This window comes from Mesoplodon bidens (assembly GCF_964165515.1).
Source record: "Mesoplodon bidens genome assembly, chromosome: 4".
In the NCBI taxonomy this organism is placed as follows: Eukaryota; Metazoa; Chordata; class Mammalia; order Artiodactyla; family Ziphiidae; genus Mesoplodon; species Mesoplodon bidens.
This window is the reverse complement of record NC_138160.1, coordinates 117,591,150-117,606,638: the sequence shown is the minus strand read 5'-3', so window position 1 is coordinate 117,606,638 and position 15,489 is coordinate 117,591,150. Positions and strand designations below refer to the sequence as shown.

Genomic DNA, 15,489 nt, shown 5'->3' with positions numbered 1-15,489 from the left:
AGTGTAAATGTGGCAGTTTTCACCACATTTTATAGTCATTTAGTATTGAAAATTTTATAGCTGATTTCTTTCTTTGATTACAGTGCCCATATATCTCCTATCAGCATCTTACCAGCCTCTGCGGAGTAAGTAGTATACTTACAGAAGACAATTTAAAAATTAAAAAAAAATATTACTAAACTGTAGAAATTAAAATCATGTATTTATTGTACTTACTTTAGAGGAAGGATTGTACATAAGGCAGTGAAACCAGTATTTTATGTACTTCAGTCAGAACAAATGAAGAAGGAATGAATTACACTCACATACAAAATAAAGATGAACTTTTTTTCACTTGATTTTTTTTTTTTTTTTTTGCGGTACGCGGGCCTCTCACTGTTGTGGCCTCTCCCGTTGCGGAGCACAGGCTCCGGACGCGCAGGCTCAGCGACCGTGGCTCACGGGCCCAGCCGCTCCGCGGCATGTGGGATCTTCCCGGACCGGGGCATGAACCCGTGTCCCCTGCATCAGCAGGCGGACTCTCAACCACTGCGCCACCAGGGAAGCCCCTCAGATGATTTTTTTTGATCTTCTGAAATGATTGAAAATGTCAAAAGAGCTTTTTTATGAAGTTTTTTTTTAATGGCTGCTTTATTTATATATGTATGTATGCATGCATGCATGCATGCATGCCGTGGCACACAACATGCGGGATCCTAGTTCCCTGACCAGGGATTGAACCCGTGCTCCTTGCAGTGGAAGCACGGAGTCCTAACCACTGGACCGCCAGGGAATTCCCTGAAAAGTCTTTTTAAATGGCTTTATATGTATTGAGGTGAGGAGTGAATTACTGGGTCAAGTGATCATTCATGCCTCAGTAGTAATAGTGACATTATGATTGATTTGTATATCTTATTTGGGCAAATTTCATTTTAAAATTTAAGCCAATATTATGTTTTCCTATTTCTTTTTCCCCTCTAGCCTGTTCCTTTAAATACCATTATAAATTTTTTTTTAACTGGTTGTACATTTTAAAGTTTGTGTTTATGTGACCAAATAACTAGTTAGGGTGACTGCTTCTCACTAAAATGTGTTCTGTTTTATAGCATTTTAGAAAGAACAATTAGAGCAGCTGTGGAACAGCACCTTTTTGATCTGCAGAGCAGCATAGATCATGATCTTCAGAATTTACAGCAGCAAAGTCTAGTGTGTAATAATGAAGCAGGAAGTGTTAATTGTGATGGGGAAGGATCTAATAACCAGTAAGAAACTTTTAAAACATTTTACTGTTATTTATTGAGTTATAAAATTGTTTTTTCTTTTAAAAAACTGTATTTTTTCTTAAATGATGGGGTGTCATTTTACTTGAGCATTTCTGAAAGTCAGTGTGAAAAGTGACTTTGTATATACTTGCATATAAATTGTGTATACTTCTTAACATTGAAAATCTCATAAGTCTTCCATTAAGGTGGTAGGCATTAAGTCCAACACAGCCTGTGAACACCAGATGAAGTAGCAAGCTTACTTTTAGGATCCATGTTATATGAAAAATAACTTTAAAAGAAGTAGAACTATATTCTGTTCTCCAAATGGTCACACCATGACATGCAGTTATCTAGACAGATAGGTACAGGGACAGCAGATTGACATCACTCCTAGTGCACATGGTCATTGAGTGGAATGGTAGATGGAATCATCCTTTGCTATTTAACTTATCACCTGCCTCCAGCCTTTGCCCTCCCTACATGCTGTTGTTTTAGGTTAGCTGTTAATAATTGAATTTGTGTAAGTTAAAAGTACTCTATGTACTGTGTGATGTTACTCCACTTTTCATCTGACTTGTTACCTTTAAATGACAAAAGCTTCATCTCCTTTCCTATTACCTCAGCCCTGCACTTTAGTATATATAGGTTCCTTTCTCTGAGACCACAGTGCAATGATTACATAGTTTGCATTGATCAGTTTTTGTTTTGGGGACAGATCTACAGAGCAACATCGATCATGATCTTAAGATAAGATGTACCCAAATTTGGAGAATTCACAAGAAGGCAAAAAAAATTGATGACTGGGTAGAATTCTGTTTTTGTTGTTAAGAATTAGATTTTTAAAAGGCTAAGTGTGTCGAGTATACTAGACTAGCTATCAAGTATGAAATGAAACTGAAAAATTAATGGATATAAAAACCAATGCTTGGAATATGTTTATGGAATACTGTATTGTACAACTGCAGGTGTGCCATGTAGTCTGCATAGATGGCATCACCAGCCTGTGCAGCTCGATATGATGGCCCTGATTTATGTGCTTTGAAGGCATGATTTGAACTATACAAGTGGATCTAGGGAGTATTTGAGTTGAATATGAAGGAAAGAAGCAGTATCTAAAAGTTGGAAATAGTAGGAAAATGTTTCAAAGGATATAATATAAGCAGATTTCTTGGAGTTTGCCCTTAGGTTAGCTAGAGATCCTGAAAACCTATGCCCATGCTCAGACAGTATTATGGAAATAACTCATATTCTCATTAATAGTGGTATCATCTTTATAAACAAAAACCTGCAGTGTTGTGCATATTCTAAATTATATAAGATGAAAAAATATGCAGTAGGAAGCTATTCCTGTTGTACTTGATAAGGTGTTGGACACTCTGGTACCTAGTGCTAGACTTGTATTTTTTTAATCAGTAAACAGGTCATAATTATGATTTAGAGTATGCATTTATAAGGGAAATCATTATTTTGGCACATAAATTATTTTTAAAACCATTTATTTGCTTTTGAAAATATTCAAAGTAGATAGCAAACCAGGTAGGTTCCTCACAACATCCCATGGAGAGACAAAAATAAACTTTGTACACTTAATAATCTAACTTGGCAAGATAAAGAAACTGTGGCTCTTTATGAAAAAGACAAATTTTCTTTGACAAGGAAAAGTGTCAGATTGTTACTTTTATTTATTTATTTTAAAGGCATTACGTATTCAACATGTGGCCTGATCTGACTTTTTAATCTTCATTACTAGGGTTGATATTGCTGATGGTATTATTAATGCCAGTGAAGGTAACAGAGACTGTTCAGAACCTGTGGCTAGCACTGATTTAGACAATGAAGTTATGCAGCAAGATTTTATATTTGAGGATGAAGAAAATAACCAGGTAAGAAATGCTAAGACTTAAAAATCTCTGTGTTAGGTGTACTAGATTACAATTCTGATTGCTTCATGTGTTCCTTTGATACCAGAAGCCATAGTTCAGTATCTTTGCTGTTACACATGTTTGTCTTGATTATAAGTCCCAGGAACATACATACTCTCATTAGAGGTCAGGAACCATCATTGAGTAGAGAAGTAAATATAAAATACCTTATTTTAAAATACTTTTCTGGAAGGAAACAAATTATGTTGTCAGCTAAGGTGGTTGGTGGTATTATGGTTGAATTTTGTTCTTTTTAAAAGCCCTGTATGTCCCAGATTTTTTCCTGAAGAACATAAGATCTTTTCATAATTATGGAAAACCCATGAACATCATTTAAAAAGTAAATTTTCACTGTCACAATTTTTAGTAGTAACGTTTTTAAAATAATTTCAATAAATGTACAAAACAACATTTTTCTAAGACATGTTTCAAAGTTTAGTCTTGTTAACACTTTTTATTCTTATTTTTTTATTTTTAAAAAATATTTATTTATTTGGCCGTGCCAGGTCTTACTTGTGGGACACGGGATTTCATTGCGGCATGTGGGATCTTTAGTTGCGGCATGTGAACTCTTAGTTGCGGCATGTGGGATCTAGTTCCCTGACCAGGGATCAAACTTGGGCCCCTTGCATTGGGAGCATGGAGTCTTAGCCATTGGACCACCAGGGAAGTCCCTTGTTAACACTTTTTAAGATAATATACTTAATGAATGAGGAAACTTTCTTCAGCATGTTTTCATTCTAAATCATAAGCTAACATACCTGTAATAAGGAATTTATAGAGATTTGTATTCTGGCTTTGCCTCTTAATAGCAGTGTGACTTTTTTTTTTTTTTTTTTTTTTTTTTTTTTTTGCGGTACATGGGCCTTTCACTGTTGTGGCCTCTCCCATTGTGGAGCACAGGCTCCGGACGCGCAGGCTCAGCGGCCATGGCTCACGGGCCCAGCCACTCTGCGGCATGTGGGGTCTTCCCGGACCAGGGCACGAGCCCGTGTCCCCCACACTGGCAGGCGGACTCCCAACCACTGCGCCACCAGGGAAGCCCCTAGCAGTGTGACTTTGACCAAGTTACCTAACTTCTCTGAGTTGTTCTTTGCTTTTCTTTATATAAGTGGGAGGTAATACCTCTGTTAGAGGATTGTTATAAATATCCAAAGAAGTAAAAGTATAAAGTTATTTTATAAACTGGAAAACATTTTACAGAAGTTAAGCTGCTGCTGTTACTTTTACTGGACTTATATATTTTGTGTATTAATATTCTTACTTCCACTGGTGTATTCGATTAATCTCTTTTCATCTATTCTTGCTTATTGCTTCTGTTGTTGTCTCTTTGCTCTTTCCTGGTTTATCGGTTTCTGCCTGTCTACTGGATCATTCCCATCAGTGTAAAATATTTTGGCTGTTACTTTTCCCATGTTTAGGAAAAAACCCTCTCTTGACCCTTCTTCCCACTCTAGGTACACCACCATTTTTCTGCTTTCCTTTATAATAAAATTACTTGAATGAATTGTCTGTGTCTGTTTAATTTCTCTCCTCACATTCTGTCTTGAATCCATTCCAGGCAACCTTTACCCTTAACATTCCTCTGAAACTGTTCTTGCAAATCACTAATTATGTCTTTTGCACATTTTACTTGACCTAAGAGCACAATTTGATTCAATTAATTATGCTTACTACCTGGATACATTTTCTTCACTTGGCTTTCAGGATATCGCACTCCTCTGGGTTTTTTTTCTCCTTGACTGGCTGCTCTATCCCTTTGCTGATTGCTTTTCTTGTTCTCAGATTTAGTATGGCCCAGGGTCCAGTTCTCAGGTCACTAATTTTCATTCACTTGCTTGGTAATCTCATTTAGTCTAATGGTTTTAAATACCATACAGACAATGGAATACTGTTCAGCACTAAAAGGAAGTGAACTATCAAGCCACAAAAAAAACCACGGAGGAACCTTAAATGTACATTACTAAGTAAAAGAAGCCAATCTGAAAAGGCTACATACTGTGTGATTACAACTATGCTAAAGGCTCCCAGGTTTCTATCTCTAGTCCAGATCTCTCTCTTGAACTTCATAGATTCCTATACCCAGCTGTTGTACCCAACATTGAATATCTTATAAACATCATATAAACATTTTATATGCATCTTAACATGCACCAAACTGTACTTGTAATCTTGTTGACACGTGTGTTCTTCCTTTTGTCTTTAAAATCTCAGTAAATGGCAGTATCTCCTTCCACATGCATAGGCCAAAAGCCTTGGGTCGTCTTTGATTTCTTTCTTACTGTACACGTAGTCCGTTACGAAGACCTATTGATTGTACCTTCGAAGTTTGTATAGAGTCTGACCATTTTTAATGTTTCCGTTGCCACCACACAGGTCCAATCATTTCACTTAGATTAATACAGCCTCCTAACTGATCTTATCTTTTCCGCCCTATGGTCTGTTCTGAGCAGCAGCCAGAGTGATCCTTTTAAAATGAAAATTACATAATGTCAGTTCTCATCTCAGAACCTTCCAGTGCCATCTAGGTATAAAAATGTAGCAATAGGCAGTAGGGAAACACGGACTGATGGACAGTTAATGATTGAGACAATTCAGTCTTAAGGTGCTGTCTGGATTGCTATTTGCCCAGATATCCCTATGGCTTGTTTCCTCATCTGATCCTGCAGATTTTTCCTCAATTTTACCTTCTCAGGCCAAATCTCCTTACTCTGTATGTATTAGCAGGCCCTCTCACTGACCTACCTGCCTCTATCCAGTCTCTGAACTTTTTGTCCTTCTTCACTGTCTGCCCCCCTTACCCCTTAATAGTTCTGTCACCATTGCACATATCTATTGTTAGTTTGTTTCTCATCATTAGACTGTAAACTTCACGAGGGCTGAGATTTTCATCTGTTTTGTTTATTATTACATCTCCATTATCTAGAACACATAGTATGTATTCATTAAGTATTTGTGGAATATATGACCAAACAAATAAATGTCACCTGGCAGATAGTAGGCAACTCAGTAGATTTGCTGAATGAAGTTGGTGTATTAGTTACTTTAAGAAAGCAGGAATTCTTTTTCTTTTTCTTTTTTTTTTTATTTTATTTTATTTTTTATTTTTATTTTTATTTTTTTTGCAGTACGCGGGCCTCTCACTGTTGTGGCCTCTCCCGTTGCGGAGCACAGGCTCCGGATGCGCAGGCTCAGCGGCCATGGCTCACGGGCCCAGCCGCTCCATGGCATATGGGATCCTCCCGGACCGGGGCACGAACCCGTATCCCCTGCATCGGCAGGCGGACTCTCAACCACTGCGCCACCAGGGAGGCCCTCTTTTTCTTTTTTAAGAGACTATTTTTAGATGTGTTTTAGGTTTACAAACAAAATTGAGAGGGAGGTACAGAGATTTCCCATATGTTCCCTGCCCCACATATGCATAGCCTCCCCCATTATCAACATCACTCACCAGAATGGTACATTTCTTACCAAGAGTGAACTTACACTGACATACCATAATCACTCAAAGTCTAGTTTACCTTAGGGTTCATTCTTGGTGTTGTCCATTTCACGGGTTTGGAAAAATATATAATATACTGGGTTTTTTTAACTGTGCTCTGCCTGTTCATACCCCATCCCACCAGCAGCCACTGATCTTTCTATTGTCTTTATAGTTTTGCCTTTTCCAGAATGTCATATAGTTGGAATCACATAGTATGTAGCTTCAGATTGGCTTCTTTTACTTAGTTATGTGCATTTAAGGTTCCTCTGTGTGTTTTTTGTGGCTTGATATCTCATTTCTTTTTAGTGCTGAACAGTATTCCATTGTACGTATGTACCACAGTTTATTTCTCCATTTACCTACTGAAGGACGTCTTGGTTGCTTCCAAGTTTTGGCAATTATGAATAATGCTGGTATAAACATCTGTGTGCAGGTTTTTGTGTAGACTTAAGTTTTTAACTACTTTGGGTAAATACAAAAGAGTGCAATTGATGGATCATACAGTATGAATTTTGTAAGAGACTGCCAACTGTGTTCTGAAATGGCTGTACCAATTTGCATTCATATCAGCATTGTATTAGCATACCTAATGCTCTCTAACTTCACCAGCATTTGGTGTTGTCAGTGTTCCAGATTTTGGCCATTCTGATAGGTATGTAGTTGTATCTCATTGTTTTAATTTGCATTTCCCTCATGACATATGATGTGGGGGCATCTTTTCATATGCTTCTTTGCCATCTCCTATATAAAGAGGTGTATCTTCTTTGGTGAGAAGTCTTTTTTTTTTAAATTGGGTTTTGTATTCTTGTTATTGAGTTTTAGTTCTTTCTTTCTTTTGGCTGTGCCATGCCGCTTGCGGAATCTTAGTTCCCCAACCAGGGATCGAACCCCGGCCCCTGCAGTGAAAGTGCCAAGTCCTAACCTCTGGGCCGCCAGGGAGTTCCCTGGTGAGAAGTATTTTAAGGTCTTTGGCCCAGTTTTCAATTGGGTTGTTTCTTTTTTTTTTTTTTTAATTTTTGAATTTTATTTATTTTTTTTATACAGCAGGTTCTTACTAGTCATCCATTTTATACATATTAGTGTATATGTGTCAATCCCAATCTCTCAGTTCATCCCACCTCCCCCCACCTCCCCCCCCCACCTGCCGCTTTCCCCGCTTGGTGTCCATATGTTTGTTCTCTACATCTGTGTCTCAAGGGTTGTTTCTTATTATTGAGTTTTAAGAGCCCTTTGCTTTTTTTGTATAACAGTCCTTTATCAGGTGTGTCTTTTGCAAATATTTTCTTCCAGTCGGTGGCTTGTCTTCTGATTCTCTTGATATCAAATTTTGCAGAGCAGATTTTAATTTTAATGAAGTCCAGCTTATCAGTTACTTGCTTTATGGATTGTGTTTTTGGAGGTGTATCTAAAAAGGCATCACCATTCCCAAGGTCATCTAGGTTTTCTCCTGTGTTATATTCTAGGAGTTTTATAGTTTGTGTTTTACATTTAGGTCTATGATCCATTTTGAATTAATTTTTGTGAAGGGTGTAAAATCTCTGCCTAGATCCATTTTTCTGCATGTGGGTGTCCATTTGTTCCAATTCCAATTTGTTGAAGAGACTATCGTTGCTCCATTATATTGCCTTTGCTTTTTGGTCAAAGATCAGTTGGCTATACTTATGGGGGTCTATTTCTGGGCTCTCTATTCTGTTCCATTGATCTCTTTGTCTATTCTTTCATCAGTACCACACTGTCTTGACTACTATTCCTTTATAATAAGTCTTGAAGTCAGGTAGTATCAGTCCTCCAACTTTGTTCTTCTCCTTCAGTATTGTGTTGGCTGTTCTAGGTCTTTTACCTCCCCCCATAAAGATTAGAAGCAGTTTGTTAATATCCATAAACAACTTGCTGGGATTTTGATTGGGATTGCATTGAATCTGTACATCAAATTGGGAGGAACTGACATCTCGACAATATTGAGTGTTCAATCCATGAAAATGGGATACTCTGTATTTATTTAGTTCTTCTTTGATTTAGTGCCTCAGAGTTCTGTAGTTTTTCTCATATAGATCTTTTTTTAAAAATTAATTTAATTAATTAAAAATTTTTTTGGCTGCTTTGGGTCTTCGTTGCTGCGTGCGGGCTTTCTCTAGTTGCAGTGAGCAAGGGCTACTCTTTGTTGCGGTGCGCGGGCTGCTTCTTGCAGTGGCTTCTCTTGTTGCAGAGCACAGGCTCTAGGCGCATGGGCTTCAGTAGTTGCAGAACGCAGGCCCAGTAGTTGTGGCACGTGGGCCCTAGAGTGCTCGGGCTTCAGTAGTTGCGGTGCACGGGCTCAGTAGTTGTGGCTCGCGGGCTCTGGAGCGCAGGCTCAGTAGTTGCGGCACATAGGCTTAGTTGCTCTGCGGCATGTGGGATCTTCCCGGACCAGGGCTCGAACCTCTGTCCCCTGCATTGGCAGGTGGATTCTTAGCCACTGTACCACCAGGGAAGTCCCCCTCATATAAATGTTATACCCAAATATTTCACTTTTTTGGGTGCTAATGTAAATGGTATTGTGTTTTAATTTCAGAATGCAGTTGGTGTTTAGAAAAGCAATTGACTTTTGTTTATTAACCTTGTATCCAGCAACCTAATAATCACTTATTAGTTCCAGGAGATTGTTTTTGTTAATGCTTTCAGATTTTCTACATTACATAGACAATCATGTCATATGTGAACAAAGATAGTTTTATGTCTGCCTTCCCAATCTGCTAACCTTTTTTCCCTTCTCTTGCCTTACGGTATTGGCAAGGACTTCTAATACAGTGTTGAAAGGGAGTGGTGAGAGGGCACATCCTTGCCTTGTACCTGAACTCAGTTAGAAAGTTTATAGAGTTTCTCACCAATAAGTATGATGTTAGGTGTAGGTTTTTTGTAGACAGTCATTATCAAGTTAAAAAAGTCCCCTCTGTTCCTAGTTTACTAAGAGTTTTTATCATGAGTGAGCGTTAGATTTTGTCACATGCTTTTTCTACATTGCTTGATAAGATCATGTGATTTTTCTTTTTCAGCCTGTTGATGATATCTTACATTATATGATTTTCAAATGCTGAACCAGCCTTACATACCTGGGATAGATCCTACTTGGTTGTTGTGTATAGTTCTTTTAGTAGTTTTTTAGGTGCTTGATTAGCTAATATTTTGTTGAGGATTTTTGCATCTCTATATATTTTTCTTTTTATTGGAGTATAGTTGCTTTACAATGTTGTGTTAGTTTCTGCTGTACAATGAAGTGAATCAGCTATATGTATACATATATTCCTTCACTATGGACCTCCCTCCCACCCCTCCACCCCCATCCCCCCATTTAGGTCATCACAGAGCACTGAGCTATACAGCAGGTTCCCACTAGCTATCTATTTTACACATGGTAGTGTATATATGTCAATCCTAATCTCCCAATTCCCTCCCTGTGTCCACACCACAAGTCCGTTCTCTACGTCTGCATCTCTATTCCTGCCCTGCAATAGGTTCATCTGTACCATTTTTCTAGATTCCACATATATGTGTTAATATACGATATTTGTTTTTCTCTTTCTAACTTAATTCACTCTGTATGACAGACTCTAGGTCCATCCACATCTCTACAAATGACCCAATTTCATTCCTTTTTATGGCTGAGTAATATTCCATTGTATATATGTACCACACCTTCTTTATCCATTCATCTGTTGTTGGACATTTAGGTTGCTTCCATGTCCTGGCTATTGCAAATAGTGCTGCAGTGAACATTTGGGTACATGTGTATTTTTGAATTATGGTTTTCTCTGGGTATATGCCCAGTAGTGGGATTGCTGGGTCATCTGATAGTTCTATTTTTAGTTTTTTTAGGAACCTCCATGCTGTTCTCAATAGTGGCTGTATTTACATTCCCACCAACAGTACAAGAGGGTTCCCTCTTCTCCACACCATCTCCAGCATCTAATTTATTTATTTATTTATTTATTTATTTTTGCAGTACGCGGGCCTCTCACTGTTGTGGCCTCTCCTGTTGCGGAGCACAGGCTCTGGACGTGCAGGCTCAGCAGCCATGGCTCACGGGCCTAGCCGCTCTGCAACATGTGGGATCTTCCCGGACTGGGGCACGAACCCATGTTCCCTGCATCAGCAGGCAGACTCTCAACCACTGTGCCACCAGGGAAGCCCCTCCCTCTTTTTCTTGATGAGTCTGGCTAATGGTTTACAAATTTTATTTATCAAAGAACCAGCTTTTATTTTTATTGATGTCTGCTATTGTTTTCTTTGTTTGTTTCATTTATTTCTGCACTGATCTTTATGATTTCTTTCCTTCTGCTAACTTTGGGTTTTGTTTGTTCTTCTTTCTCTAGTTCCTTTAGGTGTAAGGTTAGATTGTTTATTTGAGATTTTTCTTGTTTCTTGAGGTAGGGTTGTATTGCTATAAACTTCCCTCTTAGAACTGCTTTTGCTGCATCCCATAGGTTTTGGATCGTCGTGTTTTCATTGTCATTTGTCTCTAGGTATTTTTTGATTTCCTCTTTGATTTCTTCAGTAATCTGCTGGTTGTTTAGTAACGTATTATTTAGCCTCCATGTGTTTGTGTTTTTTACGTTTTTTTCCCTGTAATTCATTTCTAATCTCATAGCATTGTGGTCAGAAAGGATGCTTGATATGATTTCAATTTTCTTAAATTTACTGAGGCTTGATTTGTGACCCAAGATGTGATCTATCCTGGAGAATGTTCCGTGCGCACTTGAGAAGAAAGTGTAGTCTGCCGTTTTTAGATGGAATGTCCTATAAATATCAATTAAATCTATCTGGTCTATTGTGTCATTTAAAGCTTCTGTTTCCTTATTTATTTTCATTTTGGATGATCTGTCCATTGGTGTAAGTGAGGTGTTAAAGTCCCCCACTATTATTGTGTTACTGTCGATTTCCTGTTTTATAGCTGTTAGCAATTGCCTTATGTATTGAGGTGCTCCTATATTGGGTGCATATATATTTATAATTGTTATGTCTTCTTCTTGGATTGATCCCTTGATTATTATGTAGTGTCCTTCCTTGTCTCTTGTAACATTCTTTATTTTAAAGTATTTTATCTGATATGCGTATTGCTACTCCAGCTTTCTTTTGATTTCCATTTGCATGGAATATCTTTTTCCATCCCCTCACTTTCAGTCTGTATGTGTCCCTAGGTCTGAAGTGGGTCTCTTGTAGACAGCATATATATGGGTCTTGTTTTTGTATCCATTCAACAAGCCTGTTTGTTTTTGTTGGAGCATTTAATCCATTCACGTTTAAGGTAATTATCGATATGTATGTTCCTATGACCATTTTCTTAATTGCTTTGGGTTTGTTTTTGTAGGTCCTTTTCTTCTCTTGTGTTTCCCACTTAGAGAAGTTCCTTTAGCATTTGTTGTAGAGCTGGTTTGGTGGTGCTGAATTCTCTAAGCTTTTGCTTGTCTGTAAAGCTTTTGACTTTTCCATCGAATATGAATGAGATCCTTGCCAGATAGAGTAATCTTGGTTGTAGGTTCTTCCCTTTCATCACTTTAAGTATATCATGCCACTCCCTTCTGGTTTGTAGAGTTTCTGCTGAGAAATCAGCTGTTAACATTATGGGTGTTCCCTTGTATGTTATTTGTCATTTTTCCCTTGCTGCTTTCAATAATTTTTCTTTGTCTTTAATTTTTGCCAATTTGATTACTATGTGTGTTGGCGTGTTTCTCCTTGGGTTTATCGTGTATGGGACTCTCTGCGCTTCCTGGACTTGGGTGGCTATTTCCTTTCCCACGTTAGGGAATTTTTCGACTATAATCTCTTCAAATATTTTCCGGGTCCTTCCTCTCTCTCTTCTCCTTCTGGGACCCCTATAATGTGAATGTTGTTACATTTAATGTTGTCTCAGAGGTCTCTTAGGCTGTCTTCATTTATTTTCATTCTTTTTTCTTTGTTCTGTTCTGCAGCAGTGAATTCCACCATTCTGTCTTCCAGGTCGCTTATCCGTTCTTCTGCCTCAGTTATTCTGCTATTGATTCCTTCTAGTGTAGTTTTCATTTCAGTTATTGTATTGTTCATCTGTGTTTGTTTGTTTTTTAATTTTTCTAAGTCTTTGTTAAACGTTTCTTGCATCTTCTCGATCTTTGCCTCCATTCTTTTTCCGAGGTCCTGGATCATCTTCACTATCATTATTCAGAATTCTTTTTCTGGAAGGTTGCCTATCTCCACTTCATATAGTTGTTTTTCTGGGGTTTTATCTCGTTCCTTCGTCTGGTACATAGTTCTCTGCCTTTTCATTTTGTCTCTCTTTCTGTGAATGTGTTTTTTGTTCCACGGGCTGCAAGATTGTAGTTCTTCTTACTTCTGCTCAAAAGCAGCTATTTTTAAAAATAGTTAATTTGAGGCATGGCATTGTTATATATATCTACAAATCTGGTTAATGTCTGTCTGCCTTAACAGAAGTCAGCTGGATTCTCATACTTGCTTCTGCATTCTCTGTTCTGTAGGTTCTTTTGTTTCTAGTGCATGAGGCCAATTTAGCCTCACAGAGTTATCTAGTTGGAAAAGAGAGAAGTATTTTAATAGCTTTTTACAGACTGCCTGTCTTACATATTAAACAAAACTGCACAAGTGGTAGTTTCTTAAGAAGAATCTAAGATCAAAGCTTTTGCTGATTTCAGAAGTGATCATCAGAGACACTAAAAAGTTTACATAGTTTGAAGTAATGCACAAGACATTTGCATTAGACTTGGGAGGTATTTATTTTAAGGGAGGAATAAGCATGGCGTGATGTCACTAAGCCCATTGGAAAATGCAGGAGCCTTCTCATGTGTTTCTGAGGTTCAGAGGTGTTATTTCAATTATATGTAATAAAGGGATCTGGTGAACTGCATGACTCCTCTGTTACCTGCTAGGAAGTTAACCAACCTGTATGTTCATGGCTGAGGAGAAAGAGAAGTAGCAGACCATCATTTTCAGAGGAGAGAATTCTAAGGAAGGAAAAAGAATGTGATAGTAGTAGCAGTACCTATTGCCCGCTGGGGTAGCAAGAAATGCAGGGTCCTCATTTTATACACACACACACAAACACACATAAGACTCGGGTTTTGAGGAAGATAAATTACTCTCTGTAAAAAGAGATGCTAACGTCTATAGACTATTATAAGTAGTAGTTAAAGAGAGGCATTTGACTAACTTAGAATCTAATATCCTAATTTAGATCAGAAACTTCCTCTCATATGTAAGTGATGGGAACTCCATTAATATGGTGGTGTGTTCTTTTTGTCAGACTGTAGGTATACTGTTAGAGCCATGCAGTGACCATGGTGATGGTGAAGATGGCTGTCTTGAGAGGTAAGCATTTTCTCTTGTTGTTGCTAATTAATTATTCATTTTGAGAATTGGAGTTCTTTACAGATTCTGGGGTGAATTTTTTAGATGAAGCTATCTATTATAACATACATTTTAGATGATCTTAAAAAACCAAATGTTTTGTTTTGATGGTAAGTATAAAGCATATTAATTGTCCATAAATATTCAAAGTAGATGCAGGTTCAGACAGACATTAGTTATAACTTGGAAAACGTTCAGAAGGAAGAACACAGCCTTCTTGGAGACACTTAAAACTTTCAGCTGATTTGTAGAACAATTTGGGAGTTTATTGATATTCTGGATACATTTCAGTGAGTTAATTCATAGTCTTGGAACTATGGATAGCTAACTGAAAGTTTGTAACATAGTTGCATCAACAAATATGTAGGGATGTTTTTGTTCCCCTTCTAACTACTCCTCCATGTGTCCCAGTACAGTCCTATGCAGTTGGTGCTTGTTTTTGTCCTTGGCCAGCAGTAATGGAAGGGGGATCCCTGAGGCAATGAGTATTTCAGCCATATGTAGTCCCTATAGATACTCGGTAGATAAAGTCCCTTTAAACAGAAACTTTCTAGAATGTTTTAAAGTAGGTTTTGGGTGTCGTTACTCTTTTTATGATTCTTTAAGACATTGCTAAGAAGTGTATTATAATTTTCTTCAGAATGATGATTTGATATTCTAAAAACACATTAGTAATGAAGTTGGAGACTAGATTGTAAATACTGAGAAGTCCCATACAGCATTACTAATTTGGTGATAGCCTGTTGGCAAGGGTAAACTTGCATTAATGCCATTGTCTCTCTTAATTGTGGGTAGGAAACCTGTTCTCTGAGGGCACATAAATTCTTTGGAGCCATGTCTCTGGAGCGTCCCCATACTCTGAAGGTCCACAGATTTCCTGCTTACAGCAGTTCCTTGTGCTTCCTTTCAGGAGGCAGGAATGATCTTCTTCCAGCCCAGGAAATATTGGAGCTATGGGCTGAAGATAAAAGATTAACAGCATTAACAGGCATCCCCAGAATGATGACATCTGGATTTGGTAGAACAATAAGGATCCATTTAGTGAGGACTCAATCTTTTTCAAGAAAGCTCTTTCCCCTTCAACTTATGTATAGGTTAGCAAACTTGTTTTTAGACCCAGAGATTTTCTTGGTTAAGTGGATTACATTTTGCATGTTTAACACTCAATGTTTCTCAAATTTAGGTGATTAAGTCTTTTAGTCTGTTAGGGTAGAATTTAGCTCATCCCCCCATTTACTCCCACTCTAAGCAAAAGAGGGCTTTTGCTTCCCAGGGAATTTAGTTTGTTTCTCATGCTCAGCAAGAATCCATATTTAGATCAAGACCTGTCTTCATGCAGTTCTTTTACGCACACTCTTTTATGGCAGGGTAGGAGCAGCACCAGTGAGTATCTTTGTAAATTGCCCCAGTGTCTTTGGGGAGGAGAACTTTCCCGCAGTCGGCATATTGATAACCTAATGTGATACTA

The 15,489-nt window shown here is 38.0% G+C and overlaps 1 protein-coding gene across 16 annotated transcripts in view; it reads left to right on the top strand.

Annotated features, from left to right (window-relative positions):
- FAM13B (family with sequence similarity 13 member B) overlaps positions 1–15,489 on the top strand; it is a 79,871-nt gene that overhangs the window by 45,158 nt on the left and 19,224 nt on the right. For 12 of the 16 annotated variants that reach the window (XM_081230469.1, XM_081230466.1, XM_081230468.1 and 9 more), the window contains 4 exons: positions 84–125; positions 1,086–1,241; positions 2,995–3,127; positions 13,918–13,982. In XM_081230469.1, the coding sequence (XP_081086595.1) occupies positions 84–125; positions 1,086–1,241; positions 2,995–3,127; positions 13,918–13,982 (396 nt within the window). The remainder of the gene's footprint in view (positions 1–83; positions 126–1,085; positions 1,242–2,994; positions 3,128–13,917; positions 13,983–15,489) is intronic. The other 4 variants (XM_081230476.1, XM_081230472.1, XM_081230467.1 and 1 more) reach the window with 2 other exon arrangements.